The following is a 24,105-nucleotide window of genomic DNA, read 5'->3' as shown; positions in this document are numbered from 1 at the left end:
AAAGGAAAGGAAAAATGTATTTTCAAATATAGATAGACCTACCTTAAACAATAATGGTTTATTGACATTAAAGCTGCCTGTAGAGGGTAGCAGTGCGCAGGAGGTGATGTTTGCACGAGTTGAAAGAAGAAGAAGTAAAGGGCGGCCTGCAGTGATACAGTACACTTAGCTAAGTTAATTTACCTAAAACGGAAAATCTTTCCCCTCCTTTTAGATAAGCGACCTAGGGTTTGTTTGGAATGAAGATCCATTTATGTAGGTATGTATAACAGCCACTATTGATTCGTCTATATGATATTTGCCGGGTCTAAGCCAGGGGCTAAACGTCTACAGCTCGCTTTTGTTTGCGTTAGGGAACTAGTTTAACTTGGGCATGCCTATGCTTTGTTAGGTTCAGTCTACTTCCTAGAAACTTGATCTGGTAACGTCATATAGTAGGTTAAGTCATTGTGTTCCCAACACCAGAGAAAAATGAAGGTGTTTTGTCGGTAAAGATTGTGTGTGTTGGCATCGGTTAAACTGTGAGCTCCAAATTGATCGGCTTCGCTAGCAAATGATTGCTAGCAAGAAGTCTACTTGGTGGTCCCCAGCCGCGGGTATCACACGTGCGCTAAATGTCATGCTCCCATTATCGGACACTTCTTCCTTCTTCATAAAACGTTCGCATAGCCAGCCATTGATTTGATGTAGATATGATTGCTTAATGACAGAATTTTCTATACACCTATTTTCCTAGAATAAAGTTAATTTTGGCTTTGCTGACCGAAGCAGGACAGAGGCACCCGCCTAAAGCTAACATGAAGTTACCACCATCTTCCTCAGTCATGAGGTGAACATATTGTATGGTGCTGTAACTCAAGTCCTCGTCTTAATAACAATTTTTTATACCTGTTATAGGTCTTAACACTAGCTCTGACAGGACGAGGTTGACAGTTTGGCTTATGCGCTGTAATTGCAATCTTTCACTCTGATTAACGTTATTAGGCGATAACATTTTGATTTGATTTGATTTATTCTTTCAAGCATGTAAAGACAGTTGATATGTCAACACACATAATTTTACACATATCCAACAAATATGCTGCTATATAAAGTATTTCTCAGTATAAATGGCCTTGAACATTACTCGTACGAAATGTAGTGTAACAGTTTGTCATTAAAAACTGAAATATTTGCTAGCGCAGTCGAAATTATGTCCTGTAATGAACCATTTGCTTTTAGAGATGTCGAGTTCCCTGAGGCCGGTATGCGCCTCTTTCCATCAGATATGTAGCTGCCAGTGTTAACGTCGATACACAAAAACGACTGACAACTGTTCTATTGACGTCATTAGCTTGCTAAGCTAACATAAATGTTAGCCTTAATTTCCGGAACTACACATTTGTTGTGATTACTAAATAAGAAGCAATAAAAAATTTGAGGCCAAGCAGGTGAAGCTTATGAAAACTTTGATATAACAGCTGAGTGAACTTCCAGTTAACCAGTTGGACAACCTGCATTTTGGTTATTAACATTAAGGAAGGAGTGTTTTATGTTGTTATTTTTGGGGATTTTGCCAGGAACCAGTTTATATAACTGTGTATATTATGATTTTAGGTGCTGACTGAGGAGTGGATATTAAAAACAGGCAAACATGTCTGGAGCGTGTGAGGACAGAAGGAGTCGCTGGCAGGAGATTCAGAAAGGCCTACAATTCATCCAGTAAGTGTTTAGATCAGCCCCAGGTTGTGCCTCTCATGTATTGGTATATTTCTAGGTCACAGAGGTAACCATTGGTTTGTGTAGAAGACATTTCATAGGTGACATCTGAAAAATTCAAAGATTTTAAAAACACTTATGGCTGTTCCAATGGTATTCTCAGAATCCTCTTCTTATCTGCATGAAAATGAATGAATGAATGATTCCCTAAACACACACATTATATATATATTTCACTGGGTGGAATATTTTTATCCAGATGTGTGGTCGCTGTTTATAATGTGACATCAGTGCAACATACATATTCAAATAGCCCAGACTGAGGTGAAGAATGTTTTCAGTCACTTGGCTATACCTCACACCTAATTTGACACCTGAATTTGATTTTGTTTTTGTCTTTTGACAAAAATGCATATTAGTATTAGTCAAATTTGAGTCTTTTAATGATGATAATCACTTTATTTGACCAAGTATGTAATACACAAAAGGAATTTGTGTCTGGTACAGAACCGAGGAAACCATATGTAGCACCAAATTACATCGACGGCTGCTCTACCTATGGGGGCAACTTGGAGTTCAGTGTCTTGCCCAAGGACACTTCAACATGTGGCTGAGCATACCAAGGTTTCCTCTTCTTAGATGGTGCCATGCTCACATTAGTGTTAATAGCAGCCAAATAACTTTAGTTTTATTATGAGAAACCATCTCAGGTTTACACAAACATCAGTACAACACATTCTCTCTGTGCTGATTACTAATGAAAAAATATGCTGTTAAACTTTTATAATGAAACTGATTACTGTAGGCACATGTTCGCATCTGTTGTGAGGTTTGTGCAAAATGGTGCTTTATTCACACACTGTCCCTAGATTCTGCAGAAGTTGGACTTGCTCACATTTGTGCCAAAATCCTCTTCACTGAGTTTGAGAGGTAACGCTAAATCGTCGGATAACATTGAAACAGTGGGATCTCTGCAGCGAACGTTTAGAGATGTTTTATGTTTGACTGCCCATATTAATCGTTGAACTGACTGATAGAAAGACAAAAGATATCAGACTAAAAGGAACATTAATGTTACATCCACATTGTCTCATGTTAAATTATCCTACTGTTTCGTATGGTGTACTGCTGCATTTTCCTAATGTGTCCCAGTGCTTTTTGTGTGTAATTCTCTGGATTGTGGATGAATGTGATTCATAAACCTGTGTCATTCAAGGAGTGCTAATGCCAAAGACGGAAGGTTACTGAATGTAAGACGGTAGTGAAACACATAAAGTGGCTAATTCAACATCTGAATCACAGAGATTTTGGCTAGTGGAGGAAACTTACTGATCAGTGTCTACAGTGTGTGATTCCTCAGATGCGCCAGGTCATTAAGTTCCTTCATGTCCGTTTGTCTATCTTTCACATTATGATTTACTTTTTATGTGTTTATACTTTTTATTGATAAATGTAAAACATTTTGTCACGGTTGTCATTATCAAACATTTTTATTTAGTCTTAGTTTCATTTTTGTCCTGAAAAATATATCAGTGAATACTTTTAGTCATAGTTTTGGTAACACTGGCTCACCCTACTGAATTTATTAATAGCAAAGATTCCACAGTGTTTTAAGATGAAGGGTCTTACAAACTCGAAATACGTCTGCTGCTGCCACCTGTGTTTGTGGGTCCTTTAAATGACCACTGTAGGCAGCATGATGCAAGAATGATTTGTCATCCCTGCTTCATGCACTGTTGTTCAGATCAGCTTGGTGTCAGTGACACAGCTGATTTCGCTCTCGAATTTTGTTGTATTTTTAATCTGGGTTTTTGCATTCACACATCAGGCAGACATTGAGGTATGTCCAGTTGTTGTATTAGCAGTGTACCAGGCAGCGCATTGTTGAATTTCATCTCATCTGACAAGGCCCTTTATTCTTGAAACAAAAGTGATACTTAAAAAAACTACAGCGCATGTCACTGTTGTTCAGTCAAACTGAAACTTTACTAATGTCACAATGTGTAAGGTTTTCTAAGATACCCAAAACCTAAATTCCAATGCAGAGAGCCAGGTTACTGTAGTAAACAGCTATTTTCAATAGGGCTGTAACTAATAATTATTTTAGAAATTGATTAATCATAGAAGTAATTGACAGATTAATCGGTTGTATAAAAAATGCAGAAATATATTTTCCACATTACAAAAACAAATGCTTTTTTTAATTAATGCATATGCCATGTTTCTGTGAAGTGCATTATTAAGCAAAAAAAGATCATTTATAAAGTGCATAACACCTTACAATGTTAAAAGCACAAAAATTTTAATGGTTTGAAATAATTTAAGCTATATGTTCATGTTAATGTAAAGGGCCAGTACAAACATAACTGCTACTGCTGATGGCTAAAAGTAAATCTGAGTATGCCTAAACATTTAGGCCTACTCTTAACTTGCATATGTCTGTACACAACTATAATGGCTGTTTTGCTTATTGTGTGTAATATAATGCTTGGCACTTCACATGTTTCATGTTTACATGAATGGACCACAAATTAAAATGCATTTATTATTATTTATTATTATTATTAGCAAGCCTACAAAACTCACCATTATGTTCCTAAATATATAGTTAGCATGATAGTATACATAACATAACCACATTACTTAAAATCTGGTACATCATAATTTGCGTTTAATAATTTCTTAATTATTATTTAAAATGAACAACTTAAACTAATGACTCAAGCTAGAAATGTGTTGGAAAGACAAACAGAAGTGCTTAAGACATCTAAAAACAGAGGTTAGCTTTAGACAGTATAGCCTATTGCTGATGTTGCTGCTGTCAGGCTTCTGAATACAGGCAGCCTTTGCTGCTCAACATGGCTCAATGAAAGTGTGATGATCTAAACTAAAACTTAATACCCTCATAGTCCAACTGTATCAAAAAAGTAAAGTTCTTAATTAGTGTTATCATTTAGCAAAACCTGACACTTCACTCATATATAACAAACTTTTTTTTAAACTTAAAATTGAAACTAAAATCTGGCTTTTAGAAGGTGAAGGGTTGTTTACAGGCTGTTATTTTTGCTGACTTGTTTGCATTCAGAAGTCAGCACCTGCACACACAGCAAACACTGACACACACATTTTCCTGTCTTGATGTCCCGTGTGCCTCAAGCTGGGGTGTGTGTGTGTGTGTGTGTGTGTGTGTGTGTGTGTGTGTGTGTGTGTGTGTGTGTGTGTGGGGTGTGTGTGTGTGTGTGTGTGGTGTTGTTTTATGGTAATCCAAAGCAAAATGTGTTACATCAGATGAAGCCTTGTGTATTTTGTTTTGCTGTATTCTGCTCAAATCTAATCATGAGTGTCCTTTGTCATTCAGATGATAATTTAAGGGTTTGTAACTTTGAACCTTTTTTACGTTCAGATCAACCCTTCCATTTCCTGGAAGTCAGGAGCAGTATGAGGTAAGCTATGTAAATTTCAATGTGGGTGTTGAAGCTTCAGCCTTGTATTTAAGGCCAATCACTGAGTTGTATAAAAAAAAAAAAAATTTTCTAAATGAAAGGTGCCTCAATAAAGGGAACGGTTAGCTGCACACTGTGTATTTACATGCTCTTTACTTGATTCTTTTTCATTTCCAGGTGTTCATTAAGGACCTTGTGTGGAATCTGTTTGGAGAGGGGAATGATGTGTTTAAAGAGGGCGAATGGACAAAATCCATCGAAATGTATGCAGAGGCCTTGAGTATAGCAGACTACGCTGACTCGGAAGAAATTTGTATTCCAACAGGTTTACTAGAAAAGCTGTATGCAAATCGAGCTGCAGCATACCTAAATATTGTTCCGGTAAGTAGGTGGTCACATTCATGTCTCGCTTTTTTTTTTTCCCAGTTTCAGTCCAAATCACTAGAAATTCCCTCTCTTTCATCTTATAGTTCACATATGTAAATAAATAACAATCAGTTGTTGTAGTAGTATGTGACAAGGAAAGTCCAAGATACAAGAAGCATTTTTGGGTCTTGTAGAGTAGTTTTTAAATTTAAATTGTAGTTTAAAAGGGCTTTCCCATTGTGAAGGCTTTTTAGCACATGTTTGAGAACCAGGGTGGACTGCATGCACTGTAACACAGCAAACAAAATGTCAGAATAATATAGGAAACTCTAGGAAATGTGTACGATTAGTTAGTTAACACCTGTGCTTTCCTTGTTATGATGTATTGTCTTTTCCTCATAACAAAATCTTAATAACTGTGATTCAAACAAGTCACTCTTAAAGAGGTTTTACGTGATCCACAGTCTGTAGGCCTGTATCCACTTGTTAAGTAGTGACATAACATTCAGTTTCTGAGTCCAAACTTAAATCTCCTCAGTTCACCATGCCGCAGCATTGTGTTCCCCATTGTTTCAATAGATCTGAATCAAAAATCATAGGTTAGCTGTCATTTTATTGCTTTCCCTGCAGTGGGAAAGAGAAAAAGAAATGGCTACAGTTGATTAGGGAATTCAGTAGTCTTACATTAATACTTAATTCTTAAATAAACTGCTGTTTTACTGCCTTGTAATGTAGCTAGCTAGTTAGGACAAAGTTACCCTAAACGTTATACACGGACACATTTTACACTGAAAGTAACAGTAAAATATGGGAGTTATTAAAAAAGTTAGGCGTATACATATATGTAGAATGGTTACACTGACTGTTCTGTTTGAGACAAAAGAATTTAGTCCTTTTTTTTTTACTTTTATTAAGGCGTCACTAAAAAAAAAAGGGGGGATGTTATTGTGTAGAGGCTGACAGGCTCCGCCTTTTGGTTCTGGGGGAATTTGGACCTGGAAGTTAAACGTTATGTCACAGTTAACAAGAATATAGCATATATCATGTAATATAATCAAAGATATTATGTCTTTAAAAATACACATCAAGCTTTTGCATCAAAAAACTGATTTCTATCTAACTATACTGTTACCTTTTTATAAATTCTCTGTCATCACAGCCATTCTTTACAACCAAAGTATGTTGTGTCCATGCCTTAAAAGTGATTTAATATGTCAACCATGCATGCAACATCACATTATATCATCTGTCAAGACTGTTTGGATTGTGTACACAATACTGTACTAAGTTCATTTCCAACATTTGACACCATAGAACCAAAAAAGAAGAATCTTCATACCGTACAAGAGACTGTTGGCTCTTCCTACGAAATAGAGAAGACGGTACTGTCAGTACAGATGTAAGACATTTTGAGGCTTTAGATCCCAGTCGCCCACAGTGGCACTTCCAGTTTGGCAGTCTCACTTCAGGGCAGCCAGGGTAATGTGATACAGTGGGGTGGAGTTAGCTTTAGTATTTTCTGTGTGTAGGGAGATCTCATTTGGGATGTAATTATGGTTAAGGGAGTACTGGTTGTGCTCTTAAGTGATTTCCGTTTTCCCTTCTTCAACACATCACCTGAGATTTTAAATACCTGCATGCATTACTGTTCAGGCTGACAAACCAGGCTACGTTTTAGGTTTATTTAATGAAAAAAAGGCTTAATTTTGCCACACATTAATTTATCTTGATATTGATCAAGTTTGTTGCCTTAATGGAATAGTTTATTTTAAGAGATGCTTATTTGCCTTCTTGCTAAGTTTTAAAAATCAACCTACCACCATCTCTCATGTTCACTAATTAATATGGTATATCTTGTCTCATAAATCTGTACAAAAATACAAGAAGTGGTTCTACATACTATTTCTTGGCTTTACTCGGCTTTGAGTATCTACTGGTTGCCAGGCAACCACTTGCCCATGGGACGGCACAGAATCATTACACCCTGCACACAGACGTGATCTCCCCATCTAACTCCAGAGAAGAAAGCAAATAAGCGCTTCTTCCTAAAACATAAAACTGTTCCTTTTAAATGTTGTTGCTCTTTTTACCGGTATGCACCAGTTAATTTCTAACCTCTTTTTTTTACACCTTAAAATAAGTTGTAATAAACTTAAAAGATGGGGCTGGTGAGTCTCAGTTTTTATGTGCTAAACAATCTTTGTACAGAGACTAAAGCCAACAATGAATTTTGTGTTCTCATCGTAATGTGTGTGCATCCAGAAACTGGTTTAGGCCATTCATTCATTGTTGTTGGAAAGCTATTAAAAACACACATGAGCCATGCTTCTGCATGTTTTTTCCTCACAAAAGAAATGAGAGGAAAAAAGTTGCAAAATGCTCAATACAAGAAGCTCGAACAATGGTGTAAACAGAGCAGAGATCACGTTGACCTTTTTGTACCTCAGTGACTATAAAGAGTGATAGCTGTTCTTAGTCTTTGGGGCTTTTTTAAATATTTGGAAAAAAGAAAAAGCATGGGTTTTTCTGAGGAAGAAACATGTCGGACAGGTGAATGAGCTAAACCAGGTTCTGGATTCACAGGCAACAGATTTAGCAAAAACATCACTGACCTTATCCTTTAATTTGACAACATAATTTTGTCAGGCATAAATGGATCAATAAGTACATTAAGAAGATAGTTGATGAATTGCTTGTTATGAATGCATCAAATAATGATCCATCTGAAAGGTGTGAGTTGCATACATAATGAAGTGACTTAATCATGGCCAAATTTCAGAATGGAGCAGAAGAAAACTATATGCTAGACTGTTTATACCTCTAATATATCCACCCATCCATTCTTCTAATATAGTAAAATTAAATTCCTTGATGCACAGTGAACATTTTAAAAGCTTTGCTGAGCTTTAACACTCCAGATTGTAATATTCTGACACAATTTGTAATGTAGTGAGTATAACTTGAGTCAAAGTTGTAAATAACAGCATAAAAGGTCTCAGGAGTTTTATAAAATATGGAAACTGTCTTAAACAGTTATCCACAGATTTCATGAATTACAAAATCAACAACTTTAATTTGTTGTTGTGATGGGTTCCCTTTTTTCCAAATCTTTTGGTCTCACATGACCAAGACAGTTGATCGGTATATCACATTGCTCACTGACAGATTCTGAAAAATCAGTTGAGGGAACTGGACTCAGGCAAGAAAACTTCCATTTGGCGAAGATTGGAGCTTTCAGGGAACATCTGTTCTCTCTGTGCCTCAGTGTCTCTCTTTATTGAATTATGTTACATGTCAGTAAAAGCCACTCTGCCATGTTCAGGAAGGGTACCAGCCACACCCGTATCTCACTCAAATAACTGATCAAAGAACAGTTTCTTCATCCTTTGCTACAGCACTAAGGTTAAGTACACCTTTTCTGACTCTGTGACATTTATTTTGGTAGGGACTGTATGACCAAGCATTAGAAGACTGTGAAAAGGCTCTGCAGCTGAACGAGGGCAACTACAGAGCACTGTACAGAAAAGCAAAATCCTTGAAGGAGATGGGGAGACATCAAGAAGCTTACGAAGCTGTTGCCAAATGCTCTTTAGCAGTGCCTCAGGTAACGTGTAGCATCTGTGTTTTATGTTAATCCATCCAAATGTTTAGGAACTCCACCCACGTTTTTGTATTAGCAAATGCAATAAAAATTAAGCAAACTGAAATGCCATGTAGCCTGCCTGCAGGCCTGACATACCCAGTGGAGTTATGTTTCTGGCATATTTCCTGACCCACAATCTAGTCTGCATTTAAAGATCAGCATTAAAATACATGCAAGTGCATTCTCCCCTTTTCATTTTTAGATTTAAGGGGCTTTTTTCATTTCAGCTGAATCTGTCAACTCAAAATACATGCTTATGCTTGAATAAAAATTAGGAAAGCATTATGTCTGTCAGCTAAGTAACTCGGTTTTAAGAAGCCTCACAGCTGTATCACTGTCCTATAACATTGTACAATACAGGATGGGTCGATCTGTGGTTGCAGGAATGTTTGGACAGGATTTAGCAGGTCTTTTCTCATCCAATTTATTGTCCAGTGTTTGAAAAAAACTCCTGTTAGCATGCTATTTCCCCAGGATCCGAGTGTAATACAGCTAACTCAGGACCTTGCCAAAATTTTGGGACTGAAAATCCGCAAAGCTTATGTGAGGAGTAAGGTATGTGTGTGCCAACTGACACTGTCTTTTTCTTAAAACTGTGTTGCAGTTAACACAGTCATAACAATTTATGGCTTTTAAATGGCAGTTTGTGCACATTAATTTTGGCCTGATGTACTTCATAAAGAAAATGCTTTTTTCCTTTTTGACAGCCTGCCTTGAATGTTTTGCGAGGATCAAATTATCAAGATGCATCATGTGATAAGGTAAGCAACATAATCTCCCCATTATGCATCCTAAAATATGTATCTGTACTCTCCCAAGAGGTGCATTCCTCACTGAATTTCTGTTGCATTTATTCAGTTTTCATATGGCTTGTCTTCAGTTGAAGATATAGAAATTGGTAAGTTCTTCTTTGAGAAGCTTCGATTTGATAATCACAGTGGCGCATGGGAAACTTCACTAATCCTGTTGGTCGCCGATATCTTTTAGAAGTGCCTCAGTTGACCCAGGACAGCAGCGTTGTGGCTCCGGTCCCGGCTCCAGTGGTGGTGCACCCATCCCTGAATGAAGCAATGGTGGATGAACTTCCTTCCAACAATATCTCATCTGTGACCCCATCTGAACCTCCAGGCTTTGAGTCTGTTCCCCTGCCTGTGTCTGTACCCACATCAGCTACTCTTCCTGCACTCACTTTTGTAAATGGCTGCAGAACCAGTAAGCCTTGCACAGTGCTTGAAACCAGTCAAGATTTTGATGCAGACATCATAGGGAATGAGCTAGATGATCTGCTGGACCAAGCTGGCCCTGATTCAAGCATGGTTAGCAAGTAGATATGCCCACGGGGCCTTATTGATGGAATACATATGACAGTGTGTTGATATCTGAACAGAAGTGTGCATTTATTTTCCTTTATGGTTGTCTCTTCCTTCAGGTTATTCCTACAGTGAAGGGGCCTCTTCCTTTGCCAACCAGTATTGCCTCAGGCAGTTCCATGTCGAGTTCATTCCTGATGCCAACTCACATCAACCCATTTCTTCACGGTGGTGCCCAGCAGTGCACCGTAACTCTGCCCCCGCTCTATCACAAGTCAGGGTCAAGTGCATATTTTGGTATGGACACTTTTGACGCCCTCCCCCCACCACTGGACTCCTTGGATAGTCTCACCATGACAGAATTCAAAACAGGTATGTTACTGTTCCTCCATAGCTGTGTACTTTGATTCAAATTATTAATACTCCAACAGTCTCATATTGAATAAACAAGATAATTGTCATTCAGATGTTTTTTTTTCCCTCCTATATCAAACTATCAGATTATGCTCCAAGTCCATTCATTCCACAGGTAATTATTTTACATGTTAATTCATTATTAGGCATTTTTGGTCAAGACATTGTCATACACTTAAATTTTATGTTTGTCTTCTTTACATATAGATGAACAATAATGAAACCCCAATGGGAATGGCTGTGGGTATGCCTGAAGTGAAGGGCCTCCCCGGTGCTGTGGATTTAGCAAAGAACCCCTTAGCTGAAACACATGAATTCAAACAAGCCTGCTCAGTGTGCTACGTCAAAACCGGTGAGGAACTGTTTTTACTCTACGCGTGGGTGTGAGGGTGGGTGGTGAGCATCATTCGCCACATGGAAGTATTTTACTGTGGCCTAATTTATTTATTTATTTTTTTCATTTTTATATCCACAGGGCCTGGAGTGCTGGATTACACACTTCATACAGAAGAGCATAAATGCAAAAAGGATGCTTTACTCGGCAGAATTAAACATTTGCCAGACAAAACATGGAAGCTCATTCGGCCCAGACCAACAAAAACCCAATATGTTGGACCTTATTACATATGCAAAGGTAATGTGAAAAATTAACATAAATGGCTACTTCATTTTTGCCGTTCGATCCAGTGTGTGATACTTCTACACGGCATGTATTTCTCTAACTTCATCTGTATGCCGCTGTCACTAAACCCCACTTCCAGAAAATTCCAAAATGCAATAAAAACTAAAATCTGTGATTTGTTAGTTCACTGGATCCTTTGTTTTACTGACAGAGGTACAAAAAAAAGGCTTTCGATGTTTTCACTGGGCAACTTAATTGCACTTGGTAAATATAAACTAATTTAAAATGTAATGCCTGCAACATACAAAAACGCTGGGACAGAGACTAAACAAGACTGAAAAGCTTATAGAATATTCCAGTAACACCTCTCTGGAAGATTCCAAAATTAGCAGGTTAATTGGCAAGTGGTGATGTGATATAATTGGGTATGAAGGGAGCATCCACCACAGACTCGGGCCTTGCAACCAAGGATGGGTCATGGCTCACCACTTTGTGTCAAACTTTGTGAGAGATGGTTCAAAAACAACATTTCTCAATGCAAGATTGCAAATTATTAGGTCTTTCACCACCTACAGTACATAATATATTGAAAATAATCAGGGGAAATCTCAGCACGTAAAGGCCAAGGTTGAAAGCTACTGTTGAACCTACATGACCTTTAGGAGTCATTGCATGAGAAACCCTCACACTACCATGATGACTATAGCCACATGGGCTCAGGAGGACTTTGGAAGCCTGTTGTCTCTTAACACAGTTGGGCACTGCATCCAGAAATGCAATCTAAAACTCTGTTATGCAAGGAGGAAATCATACATCAATTCTGTGCAGAAACACAGCTGAGTTCTGTGGGCCCGAGCTCATCTCAGGTGGACCGAACGACAGTGGAAACGTGCTCTGTGGTTAATTAGAAAATGCAGTTAAATTGGTCAGTGAAAATATTGAACACACTTTGTGTCAGTTAAATAAAGGTTCAAGCATAATTAACAAAGCACAGATTGTAGTTTTTATTGCATTTTGGAAAATGTCCCAACTTTTCTGGAAATGGGGTTTGTACTTTCTGGCACATTTGACACTCACATGTCTGGCTAAGATCTAGCATGTACAATGTTTGCTTTTGTCGTTTCAGAGGTGGCTGTTGGAAAAGAGTGTCTGTACCCTGGACACTGCACGTTTGCATACTGCCAGGAAGAGATTGATGTTTGGACTCTAGAGCGAAAAGGGTTTATCTCCAGAGAGCTGCTCTTTGATCCTTTTGGGCCAAACTCCAATGTACGGTTGACTGTGCCCAAGGTCTTACAGGAGCATCATGGGATATTTATGTTTCTCTGTGGGGTGAGTATATATTTAGACCCTTCATCACAGCATGTAGGACACCAGAGTGCGATGGTTTGTTTTTAATATCTGGTAAAGGCGGTGGTATAGTGCTCCTGGAACTTGATGCTGTTGGTGATGTCCGTTGGCAGCACTATTTTTCATTTCAGTGTGAGGACAAAAAAAAAAAAACAGTCTCACTGTAAACAGATTTTCCTCTTTGAAGATTTCTTACAAGGAAGAATCTTCTGCTGATAAGACAACAGATGGTTGTTCAGAATGAGCCTCATCATTTTTCAGCTCTTGAACAAAATTTGGGGAAAAATGCATTTACATGTAAAAAGTTTGTGACGACTGGAATATGAGAAATGTAAATGGGGTGTTTTTGTTTTTCTGGTGGCCATTAGTAGTTAGTAGGGAGTTTGAGATTTGATGGTACTGTCACATTAACTTTGTGTTTTTAGCTTTGAAATTGTGTTGATATAGCTAAGAATGTGACAGTATATGTCAAAATAAAACTACTGCTGTTATGGCAGTGCTATATTGCTATGTGGAAATACCAACTATGGAACCTCTGCAGTGCCTCATGCTGCATCATAGGAGCCCGGGTGGCCAATCATCAGAGGTCGTGTGAATGTCAGTCTTGTACTGCTTTTATTCCTATTCCTGTAATACATTTGAAAATGTTTTGCTCTGCAGGTGTGCTTTGACCATAAACCCAGAATAATCAGCAAAACCAACAAAGATGACCCTTCGCTCTGCTCTCATCCAGTGACAAAGCATGACTTTGAGGATCATAAGTACGTTTACATTTCATACCTTTGTAAAGCTTAAACAACATTCAAATATATGAGGGAGAAAACAAGCAGGAGAGAGAATTGTGAGCATTGTGGCTCTATTTGTATTCTAGGTGCCTGGTCCACATTTTGAAGGAGAATACAGTCCGTTATTCCAAAATCAGACCTCTAAGTCCCCAGTGCCAGCTGGATCTCTGTCGCCATGAAGTCCGCTATGGCTGTGTGAGAGAGGACGACTGCTTCTACGCCCACAGCCTCATCGAGCTGAAGGTCTGGATGATGCAGCATGAGCTCGGTAAGACAGCTTTTTTTTTTTTTTTTCTTTAAATAGTTGAGCTGGTTGGTGTTAAAATGATTTTATTTCCACTCTGTCAACACGGCACCCTTTCAGAAGATCGGATTTTTTTTTTTTTACTTTGATTTTGCATCATACAGGTATCACTCATGAAAGTATTGTCCAAGAAGCAAAGAAGTACTGGAATGCAGCAGCTTCGTTACAGGGAACCCAGGCAAGCGTCACATAAGACCTCTTTTCACTGGCTTCTCATGTTAATGGCTTATTTCTTCCCAATGTTGACTCAAAATGATGTATTTATTCTTGCTAACACTTTATTAAGATCAAATATAGTCTATGAAACAGTCATATGTTGCCTGTCAGATACACAACTTGTAAATGATTTTACCTGGGTTAAGGTTGTTGTCTCCTCAGTGACTCAGGTGCGGCTTGATTGGGGTGTATTGTTGGCTAAGTCTCCTTTCACTGTGTCACTGCTGCTTTGTGTTAATCACAAAGATTTGAACCTCTTTCAAATCTCAACAGCTTTCCAATGCCCAGAGGAGGTTTGGGCCTCCAAATCTGAAGATGATGTTTGTCTGTGGCCAGTGCTGGAGAAACGGCCAACTAAGTGAAGCTGACAAAAACAAGAAGTATTGCTCAGCCAAGGCGAGACACACGTACGTATTTTGAGAGGTCTTTGTACACATACAAGATGAACATGGTGAACTGATGAATGAGCCAGTACATTCCAGTCTGTCACCACTAAGTCCAGCTCTAACTCTATTTCAGGTGGGCAAAAGACAGGCGGGTGGTGCTTGTAAGTTCCAATGAAAGAAAAAAGTGGACAACAGTCAGACCACTTCCAACTAAAAAGCCAATCCCATCTCAGTTTGAGGTATGTGCCTGACCATTTTTCCATCCTAGGTTTGTATGTTGTGTATCTAATCAAGGATCGGCAAATGTAATTTCCCTTTTTTAGATATGCATGCATGTGAACGCTGGCAAGAAGTGTCAATACATTGGAAATTGCACCTTTGCTCACAGCATAGAAGAAAGAGACCTTTGGACCTACATGAAGGAAAATAACAGTGAGTTTTGTTAAGGAGACTGACTTCTTACCTGACACAATTTAATTAGTATGTGATGCACTGCAAGTAATCACCCACTTCATCCCTTCATTTAGTTCCAGATATGGATCAGCTTTATGAGCTATGGCTACAGTCTCAGAAGCCTGGCTGGGGTGAGGAAACCTCCAGTAACTCGGTTCGGGAGAATGGAAAACAGATCCACATGCCAACAGACTACGCTGAGGAAGTGGTGAGTGAAGTGTAATTGTCTGCTAGTGTAAAAGGTGTGTGTGTGTGTATATGAACTGGTCACTGGCCTAGTGTCACTTTTGTTCTGTGGTGAAATGCTGTGAAATTATTATTTAATTTCTGTTCAGTTTAGGATCAGTTTGCATTGTCCCTGGGGTTTCTGTACCATAGAAAGGCTTAATGGCACTGCACGCAGGTGGCATGAGATTTGCATCAAAACACCTGCACCCATTATTTTCAATGAAAGCCCACATACCGACCACAAACAGATGCGCATCCCTGTTTCGGGGCACTCTACTGTTCTATTTTCCCGGCGTTGATGCACGTCAAAAGCATAAAACACTGAAGTACTCATCCATTTCAGTAGTCTCACCACTGAATTTGCACTGTCCCCGGTGTGTGTTACAGGAGTCGTGTGAAGCTGTGACGCAACACTTCCTGGCCACGGTCCCCTTTAAGCACAGTGCCTGTTTTTGCAGAGCACCTTAGTCGAATGAATGTAAAAAGGTTACATATCAGAATGTATGTTTAAAACAACAGTGAGTTATATGCACTGAAAACTAACGGAGAGGTCACTTGATCACACAAGGACACTTAAATTGCCAACAGGAAACAACAATCGGTGACGTTTTAAAGTTTGTGAGAGATAAGATCGTCAAAAAAAACTTGCTCATGAAGCCAACACATACTAAATTAGCTAAGTTGTGTTAACTAAGGAAGCTAGTAGTTAGTTGATGGTGCAAAAATGCCAATTTAGAATTTCCTTTGAATACTACGCATGTACCACAATGCTTGGAAAAGGTCAGTGTAAACGGACCAAAGGCAGAGATTTGAAGTATGAATAGGAATGTGTGCGTTTCCCTGGTCAATGTAGGCACAAGGGTATGCACAAGGCACGTCTAGCCCTAAGGGGATTCGGCTTTTGCTGTGCAAACTGTCTGAGTGGACAAACTTTTGGCGTGCATGCGGAAGTCCATGTGAAACCGGGAAGGCGATGAAAATTACATCACTTGATCGTAGCGGACATGCAGCTGTGCAAGCCCCTGAGCCTTCCGAAAACCCTGGTCCTGTAGTGAAAGAACAGACTCATTAGCAGCGTTGTATACTTTTGGTAGATCATTTTGTTGTCAGGATGTGTTAATGTACCGACTATTAGTACCTGGTGGGTAAATTGTGTGAACATTCTGATAAAATCATGTTATTTGTTAAGCGATTTAAAAAAAACTGATAAGTGTGAATGATTAAGGAACAGATGGTAATTAGTTATGTAAATGAGGTTTGTGTGTTTTCACAGGCTGGCAATCACTGTTGGCTGTGTGGTAAAAACTGCAACAGTGAGAAGCAGTGGCAGCAGCATATCACTTCAGAAAAACACAAAGACAGAGTTTTCAACTCTGAGGACGATCAGAACTGCTGGCAGTATCGTTTTCCCACAGGCACTTTCAAAGTTTGTGAGAGGTAAGATCGTCATCCGCAGTATGTCACAGCGTACGTCTCCGGTTTCCAGCATGATATCGGCAATTTTTGATGGCTGACATCTGATCCTGTGTTTTGACAGGTTCTTGAAAGGCACGTGCACAGAAGATGACTCGTGCAAGCTGGCACACGGGGAGCAGGAGCTAAAAGAGTGGATGGAGCGCAGGGAATTCCTTTTGATGAAACTTGCCAAAGCCAGAAAAGACCATCTTATAGCACCAAATGACAATGACTTTGGAAAATACAGTTTTCTGCTAAAAGACATTAAATAATGACGTGATGACAATATTTATCCCCACTTGCAAGTAACGCAGTATTCAGACAGTCTTGAGCCAGGTGATCCTTGAGGGCCTGAGTTGCACAGAAAGATTTTAGAGAGCGCATTCAGAAGCCAGCCCTCTGACTGGTAGCTGGTTTAATGTGATCAGAAGTACACGACCGTTGTCATTAACAGCAGATTCTCAGTGTAAGACACATGGAGCTTTGCTATGCACCTTTCAGTAGGATAACTGAAAATGGTGATGAAAACAGCATGTGTGAACCTTGATGAGAGATGTTGAGATATCTAGCATTTGACCTAAAAAGTTCTTTTCATAACCAGTTTGTATGTTAACCCTTATCCTACAGTGAGTTTTAAGTATGGGCTCCTTGAATCGAAAGTTCAGTTGACACTTATTTTAATCTGTCAACATAGGTCGTTTTCCATTTATCTAATAGTGTTACCTGTGTAATGGGCACCACACCAAATAAAGTTTTTTTTTTTTTTTTTTTTTAATCTGTTTAATCTGCTGGTTTATTACACATCTGTAACCAGAGGTGGACGAAGTATTCAGATCTTTTATGAATAATACATTGTTAAAACACAATTACAAATTGAGTTGAAAAGCTTAAAGTATTATGAACAAAGTGTATTTTGATTATCAAAAGTAAAGCACTCAATGCAGAAACAATGCTATTTTACATCATATCTAAAAATATAGTAAATGTACAAGTACTAGGAAAAAAAAATACTTTACAATACACGCAGTACCTCAGTAAATGTATTTGTTAGACCATTCTAACAAATTATCTTGTACAGCAATCAAACTTTTTTCCTAGCACAGTCAATCCTGATGCAACATGTAGAAACTATTTAGCACAGAAAGGTAGACAATATCTGTAGAGCACTCTTGGTGTCATATCTTCTGTAAATGAAAACACCAAGTCATTAAACTACTGCTATGACAACCAGACGCCCCCATAAGTGGGCACCATTTTGCTCCCTAAGCTTTAGCAAATCAATTGCAGGGGTGATAATTAAGCACAAGGCCAGTCATTTTCTACATTAACAGTATTTTCAACACTCCCTGTTGAAAATACTCTCAATACTCAGACTCAGTTCTGAGACTGAGTTAATATACACCGACCAGCCACTTTATTAGGTACAACCGTATGCCATGCAGTGCAACACTTCCACCTTCACATCCTTGTTTATGAAGCTCAAACAGTTTCAGTTTTTGGTGAAATTGTCATAAATTCAGAGGGGTTCCTAATATTCTGGCCCTCTCATGTATGTAGCTGGGAAGGACAAAAATATAGACAGCTCTGAATATAATGTAGTCCAGTACAACACCACCTTTAACTATGACCTCAGTAACAAACATAATTGAATTTATACATTTATGACCATTTCACCGAAAACAAACAGTTTGAGCTTCATAAACACAGATGGAAGGTGGAAGTGTTGCACTGAATGGCATACGGTTGTACAGGTGTGCCTATTAAAGTGGGTGGCCAGTGGAGAAAATGTCCAGGCTTGTTAATTTAGCTGTTCCACCCATGTGTTAGCAATTGTCATTTATAATGTACAACTCTAGTTCTCTCTATAAGTATGATTTTCTTGGGGCAGGGGCCAAGTGGAAAAAAAAAATCATTAAAAGCTGTTGTGTGTCACCATTCACTGTCAAAATATGCACAAACACAAGTCTCTCTAGTCACAGCAAAGCTGCTCGTACGTCCTACCTCACAGAGTGGAGCGTGACCTCAGGGACAACCTGCTGTTCAGTCCTGTCATGCAGTTTTTCATCTGTCAACAAACACATCAGTATCACAGACCCAGCTGGACACACCACACGATCAGGTCGTCCTGCCACCAGCGTGGCAGCGTTTCCACCCACAGCTCTGCCTTCAGGCCAGCACCTGCTGCAGGTCCTCCACCTCCAGCTTCCACATCCGTCTGTGAAGCACAGCGAGCTCAGAGAGATCTGCCATCTTCACTGCACGGATGACTGGCTCCGGGGAGACTGCTTGGATGACGCCCATCACCATGACATATTTGCCTGTAACAACAGCAGCAGGTGGTCGATTGTTCCGTGACAATAGATTCAAGGAAACAAGGATGGTGATAGGAGAGATCAAGACATTATTTTCAGGATTACTGCACCTACTTCAACCAGACAGAATTAGAAGTGGTAGCCGTTTGCCATAAGGTGGGGAAAAAAAAAAATCTAAAACGAATACCTGCATTTTTCTTGACAAGCCACAGCAATGCTTCATGTTTCAAGCTCATGACGCTCCATTCATAAGAGCCCTAAAGCCTCAACACACTGATTGTTTTGTTAACAGAAATCTTTCACACCATGTTCCAGAAATGTTTGGTTCTACATCTGAAAACAAAGAGGGCAACTTCACTGTTTTTCTGTTAAAACTAGATAAATGTGCAAAGTGATCTGGAAGAAAAAATATATTTTTTTCCAATTTTCACTAACATAATAAAAGGTGTAAACAGTCAACCTGAGACAACTTGTCTGTCAGATTTTTTAAAAATCTGGCCCACGATTTTTCTGGTTTTACATGGTGTGAAGGTTTCCCAAACAAATGTTTTATACAGGCTTTAAAACAGTTTGTCAGTTGATACTGTCTTGCATTAGAGCTGCAATAAAAGAATAGAAAACAGTGAAAATAATTGATAACAAATTTGATAACCAATTAACTTTTTTTTTTCTTCCCAAAGAAAAAAAAAAAAAAGATCTGGATCCAACCTCTTCTTTGAGAGGATTTGCTGTTTCTCTGTTTAACTTTATTCCAAGTTGTATATTTTTGGATTTTGTCATGTTGGACAAAATAAGGCGACGCTGGACTGTGGCAAACTGGGACGGACATTTTTCACTGTGCTCTGACATTTTATAGACTAAACGATCAGTGATTCAAGAAAATGCTTGGCAGCTTGGCGTTCAACACCATCATCCTGGACAACCTCCTCCAACCTTCTGACAGACAGGAAGCAGAAGGTCAGGCTGAAGAAAACCACATCCAGCACCCACACTATCAGCACAGGTATCCTCCAGGAATGTTTCCTCTCCCTGCTACAGTTTTCCCTCTACAAAAATGACTGCACCTCAGAGGACCCCTCTGTTAAACTCCTGAAATTCACAGAAATAACCATCAGAGCCAGCCTGCCCTCCAATGAGGACCTGTACACCTCACGGGTCAAAAGGAGGGCAGAGAAGATTTCTGATGACCCCTCACATCCTGGACATGAACAGTTTGAACTCCTCCCCTCTGGACGGTGCTACAGGTCACTGTGCGCCAAGACAACCAGACACAGGGACAGTTTCTTCCTCTGGACCATCAGTCTGATGAACACCTGAAGTCGAGCTGCTTGTTTTACCTGGTTTAATTACAGCAGTTGTGTTTGTTAATTTAACCTTGACCTGTTTTGTGTACTTCTATGGAAAACTGAAACAAAGCTTTACCACATATTAAAGACGAACTGTCTTCAGCTCTTTACATATGACTTATTTGATCAATCAGAAACCAACTTCAGCACTTACCTTGGGACAAACATGGCTTCCCTTTGGGAATGTTGTTGACGCCCTGAACAGCAAACGTGCCCGTCTCGTCCATTAGCAGCACCGCGTTCCTGTCCAGCTGGACCTCCAGTACGGTCCCTTGCATCCACACCAGTGACACCAGCAAAGACCGACCCCTGCCCAGTCTGATGAGCCATCCATCTCCGCGGTCAGCCGTCCTCAGCTGGCCGGACAACACTTTAACGGGTGGAGGACGTTTGCACATAACCGCTGTTGTTACTGCTGCAGCTGTGTCCAAACGACGGTCCACCACGACTGGAGAAGTTTGCTCCACCCTCGTCCCATTTTCCCGCCAAGCAGAATGTTTAGCCGGAAATTGTTTCGGGCCGCATAAACGTCACTTCCGTTCAGGAATTTTCAGAGCAAAAGCACCACTGTACTGTGTATACTGTGATTTTATGTTGCTATACCACACACATTTTTTTAATTGTTTTCAAGGTACATATTTTTGTTGAAACCTTACTCTCCATTTCCTGTAATACTGTGCTTAGTTTTACTCAATTGAACATTTTTTAAATGTTACAGATAATAAACGTTCCTACACATTACTTCAAATTGAAGTGCTCTATTGTCCTACTGACAAAACAACTAAACATTCTGAAATTCTTCACTTACACAACGCTGATGAAACACTTCATTCTAACTCATTTGCTGACATAAAGAGCTAAAGGTTTTTATACGGATCCTTAATGAACCATAGTGTTGTGCTGCCTGTATAAACTGTTTAGACCAATGCATGTTAGGTTTTGACACTGCAAGTGCTATTTCAAGAAATGATCTACAGCTATTGAGAAAAACTGCAAACCCTGATGGCAGACAGGACAAACAACAATGATTTTATTTCATTAAATAAGTTTTATTTCTTTAAGAATAACTGAAGAAACATGTTAGCAATTTCTGTACAATTGTTTCATTGTTTTCTCTTGGATTTGCTGAAAACCTTGAGTGATCAACAGGGCTGAGAAATGTTACGCTGCCACATAGTGCACTTTTAACCTAAAAAGAATATGATTAGTCCACAGACATCTTGTCTGTTTCCTTCCAATATATTCCTAAAAGTTCTCCTCCACTGATGACTCCACTTTCATTTGTCACCGGCTCTTTCTCTTAATCTCAGTCCATCGCTGTCAAAAATGAGGCACATTAGAAATACTGCCATTTCCCAAGGACTGTGTCTTTGATTGCATCGACAAACTGTGCAGGCACCCAGTAGACCCAATATTGAGAAGCTTCTGTTGGACCCAACTGAAAAGCCTAGAAAAGTGGGGGGGAAGACACTGTATGTACATCAAATGGTTTCACATCTGTTCGCAAATATAATATATTTAATGTAAAACAGGCCATCTGTAGGCATTATACCAGATACATCCTTCTAAAAGGTCCGCTGAGATAACATGTAGCCCATAAAATGTAGATTTCTGCCAGCTTGCACCATCACAGCAATTTAAAATATTCCACATTCAAAAGGCCTCAGAGTTGGGTTTACTGTGTCTAACACACCACCTCTCATACGACCTTCAAATACAAAATTCTTTTTGCACTATATTACAGCCCACTTCAGCAACACAAAAATGATTTCTGATGACTTTCACAATCACTCATGCTGTTCATGCTTATAAAACACCTACAGTTTACTCCTTATATCCTCCTCCTTACCTATACAGAATAAGTAAACAGGCTGGGTCACTAATATCAGTGGCTGACTTAAATGAGGAAAAGCTTCAATCACACTGACATTTTAAATCATTCTCATCTTCTCTCCACAAATTTTCAACTCGTCAGTGATGCAGGAATGTGCTTTGAACGAGTTTTCCCTTCTTCCCGCCTTTTTTTTTTTTTTTTTTTTATAACACAAAGCAATGCCACTGTGATTCCACTATTCTGCATCAGAATATAGCCCAACATTTCTGCACTACAGGTGTACAAACACAGTGGTTTAAATAAATACAGTTGAAGTCAGACGTTTACATACACTGTAGCCAAACTCCTTACATTTAGTCCTATATAGGTCAGTCTGGATCACACACACTTTTTCAGTTCTGCCCACAAATGTTCTATTGGATTGAGGTCAGGGCTTTGTGATGGCCACACCAGTACCTTGACTTTATTGTCCTACCTGATTAAACAGAGTTACTTCTACTTCTCTGACAATGAAGAACACAAGTGCCTTTAGACATAAAGGTTAATTTACAGAAGGCACTGACATTTCTCACTCCACTGCAGAGCCCAAAACAGCAGAACGATGACAACATCACTCTGATGCACACATACAACACTGCATTCTGCAGTGTACAATTCAACCCGTGCCTACTCAAAAGACCCTAAATACATGTAGTTTATTCTAATGGAGTTCAAAAAGCATTTCTGGTCTACTCTTTTGCTTTTCTCCACACAAATATCATATGAGATTCCTGGCTTTGCTCAGTACAAGAACAAAAAAAATAAGTCTGACATGCAGGTAGCAGCAAAAACAATTACCATCATGTGATAGTCCTCGTGGCCTTCAATGGGTTCAGACACTACATTTTTAATGGAGCCCATTGGGACTTTCTCCGTTCTCTCTGTACAGGTAAACACACACACACAAACAGACAAGGTAATCATCACTATATGTGCTGCAGTAAATTTGGCAAAATGAGGCCAAGTGTAATCTCACCTTTTGTTCCAATCCACAACTGATCTTGCTCCAGTTTGAATGTCAGTCTAACTTTTCCTCCAGACTTGTTATACATTCCGGATAAAGGCACTGTTGGTAATCGTTCCTGTCAGTGACAAAAAGCAGTTAGTCAGTGGTGGAAGAAGTACTCAGACCCCTTACTTAAGTATAAGTAGCAATACAACACTGTAAAAATACTTTGTTACAAGTAAAAAATACCGCACTCAAAATGCTACTCCCGTACAAAAGTATTAGCATCAAAAACACACCTAAAGTACTAAAAGTATTCATTATGCAGAACGACACATTTAACATTAGCAATTACTGATACATTATTATGTGCATCATGTTTAATGTTGCAGCTGGTGGTGGTGGGGGCTAGTTTTAACTAGCTTATATGCTCATAATTTGCATTACTGCTGGATAGCTTGTGAATTTCTCACCAGGGATCAATAAAGTTATAGAATCATACTGTATTCTTTGTATTATCTGGATCTGAAAAGTAACTAAAGTTATAAAATAAATGTAGTGAAGTAAAAAGCACAATATTTTCCTCTAAAATGTAGTGAAGTCGAAGTATGAATTTGAGAACAAAAAATACTTAATTAAAGTACAGATACCTCAAATTGTACCATAGTTGATGAATAAATGTACTTAGTTACTTTCCACCACTGTCTGGCTACAGATTTAAAACAGCATTAAACTGCTTTGTCAGTCAAAACAAAGCAAACAAAAAAAGGGACTGATCATCGTCTCTCACCTTTGCTCCTTTAATAGCAGGCATTACGTCATCTGGTTTACCTTTATCCAAAACTTTCCTGTGTTGCTGAAATAGCAGTGCAGGTTTAATCACATCACAAAATGTGCATAAATATTTTACTATATTCTGCAACAATGTCATTAATCTTACCTTTTGCCTGCATAA

The 24,105-nt window shown here is 39.0% G+C and overlaps 3 protein-coding genes across 4 annotated transcripts in view; 1 reads left to right on the top strand and 2 right to left on the bottom strand.

The window, feature by feature from the left end:
* Positions 1 to 77: 77 nt before the first annotated feature.
* On the top strand, positions 78 to 18,015 carry zc3h7a (zinc finger CCCH-type containing 7A). Of its 2 annotated transcripts, none has more exons than XM_020610442.1 (23): positions 78 to 259; positions 1,597 to 1,701; positions 5,102 to 5,141; positions 5,319 to 5,522; positions 8,953 to 9,111; positions 9,625 to 9,705; positions 9,858 to 9,911; positions 10,009 to 10,048; positions 10,138 to 10,466; positions 10,580 to 10,832; positions 10,961 to 10,989; positions 11,082 to 11,226; positions 11,350 to 11,508; positions 12,623 to 12,828; positions 13,507 to 13,607; positions 13,718 to 13,899; positions 14,040 to 14,113; positions 14,425 to 14,558; positions 14,671 to 14,776; positions 14,861 to 14,969; positions 15,065 to 15,198; positions 16,492 to 16,655; positions 16,756 to 18,015. In XM_020610442.1, the coding sequence occupies exons 2-23, from the start codon at positions 1,634 to 1,636 to the stop codon at positions 16,943 to 16,945; spliced, it is 2,961 nt and encodes a 986-aa protein (XP_020466098.1). In that variant the 5' UTR covers positions 78 to 259; positions 1,597 to 1,633; the 3' UTR covers positions 16,946 to 18,015. The 2 variants fall into 2 exon arrangements, with proteins under 2 accessions (XP_020466098.1, XP_020466099.1); XM_020610443.1 differs by lacking the exon at positions 78 to 259 and adding an exon at positions 743 to 829.
* Positions 18,016 to 18,392: 377 nt separating this feature from the next.
* On the bottom strand, positions 18,393 to 20,848 carry rmi2 (RecQ mediated genome instability 2). Its single transcript, XM_020610445.1, has 2 exons — positions 20,486 to 20,848; positions 18,393 to 18,991 (listed from the first exon to the last, which is right to left on the bottom strand). The coding sequence occupies exons 1-2, from the start codon at positions 20,727 to 20,729 to the stop codon at positions 18,840 to 18,842; spliced, it is 396 nt and encodes a 131-aa protein (XP_020466101.1). The 5' UTR covers positions 20,730 to 20,848; the 3' UTR covers positions 18,393 to 18,839.
* A 511-nt stretch (positions 20,849 to 21,359) lies between these two features.
* Positions 21,360 to 24,105, bottom strand: part of ubfd1 (ubiquitin family domain containing 1) — a 4,879-nt gene continuing 2,133 nt past the window's right edge. The window contains 5 exon segments of the mRNA XM_020610209.1: positions 21,360 to 21,778; positions 23,003 to 23,085; positions 23,181 to 23,286; positions 23,941 to 24,006; positions 24,091 to 24,105. The exon segment at positions 24,091 to 24,105 is cut by the window's right edge and continues 60 nt beyond it. Coding sequence (XP_020465865.1) covers positions 21,668 to 21,778; positions 23,003 to 23,085; positions 23,181 to 23,286; positions 23,941 to 24,006; positions 24,091 to 24,105 — 381 coding nt within the window. The 3' untranslated portion in view covers positions 21,360 to 21,667.

The sequence above is a fragment of the Monopterus albus genome, unplaced genomic scaffold (genome assembly GCF_001952655.1).
Source record: "Monopterus albus unplaced genomic scaffold, M_albus_1.0 scaffold105.1, whole genome shotgun sequence".
In the NCBI taxonomy this organism is placed as follows: Eukaryota; Metazoa; Chordata; class Actinopteri; order Synbranchiformes; family Synbranchidae; genus Monopterus; species Monopterus albus.
Note: the sequence above shows the minus strand (reverse complement) of the source record. Positions and strands in the feature narration are given on the sequence as shown.

Coding starts and splice junctions, on each gene's coding strand:
- zc3h7a (XM_020610442.1), top strand. CDS start 1,634: ATGTCTGGAGCGTGTGAGGACAGAAGGAGTCGCTGGCAGGAGATTCAG. Junction 1,702..5,101: donor AAAGGCCTACAATTCATCCA/GTAAGTGTTTAG, acceptor TTTTACGTTCAG/ATCAACCCTTCCATTTCCTG. Junction 14,559..14,670: donor TCAGCCAAGGCGAGACACAC/GTACGTATTTTG, acceptor ACTCTATTTCAG/GTGGGCAAAAGACAGGCGGG.
- rmi2 (XM_020610445.1), bottom strand. CDS start 20,729: ATGTGCAAACGTCCTCCACCCGTTAAAGTGTTGTCCGGCCAGCTGAGG. Junction 18,992..20,485: donor GAAGCCATGTTTGTCCCAAG/GTAAGTGCTGAA, acceptor CTGTTGTTACAG/GCAAATATGTCATGGTGATG.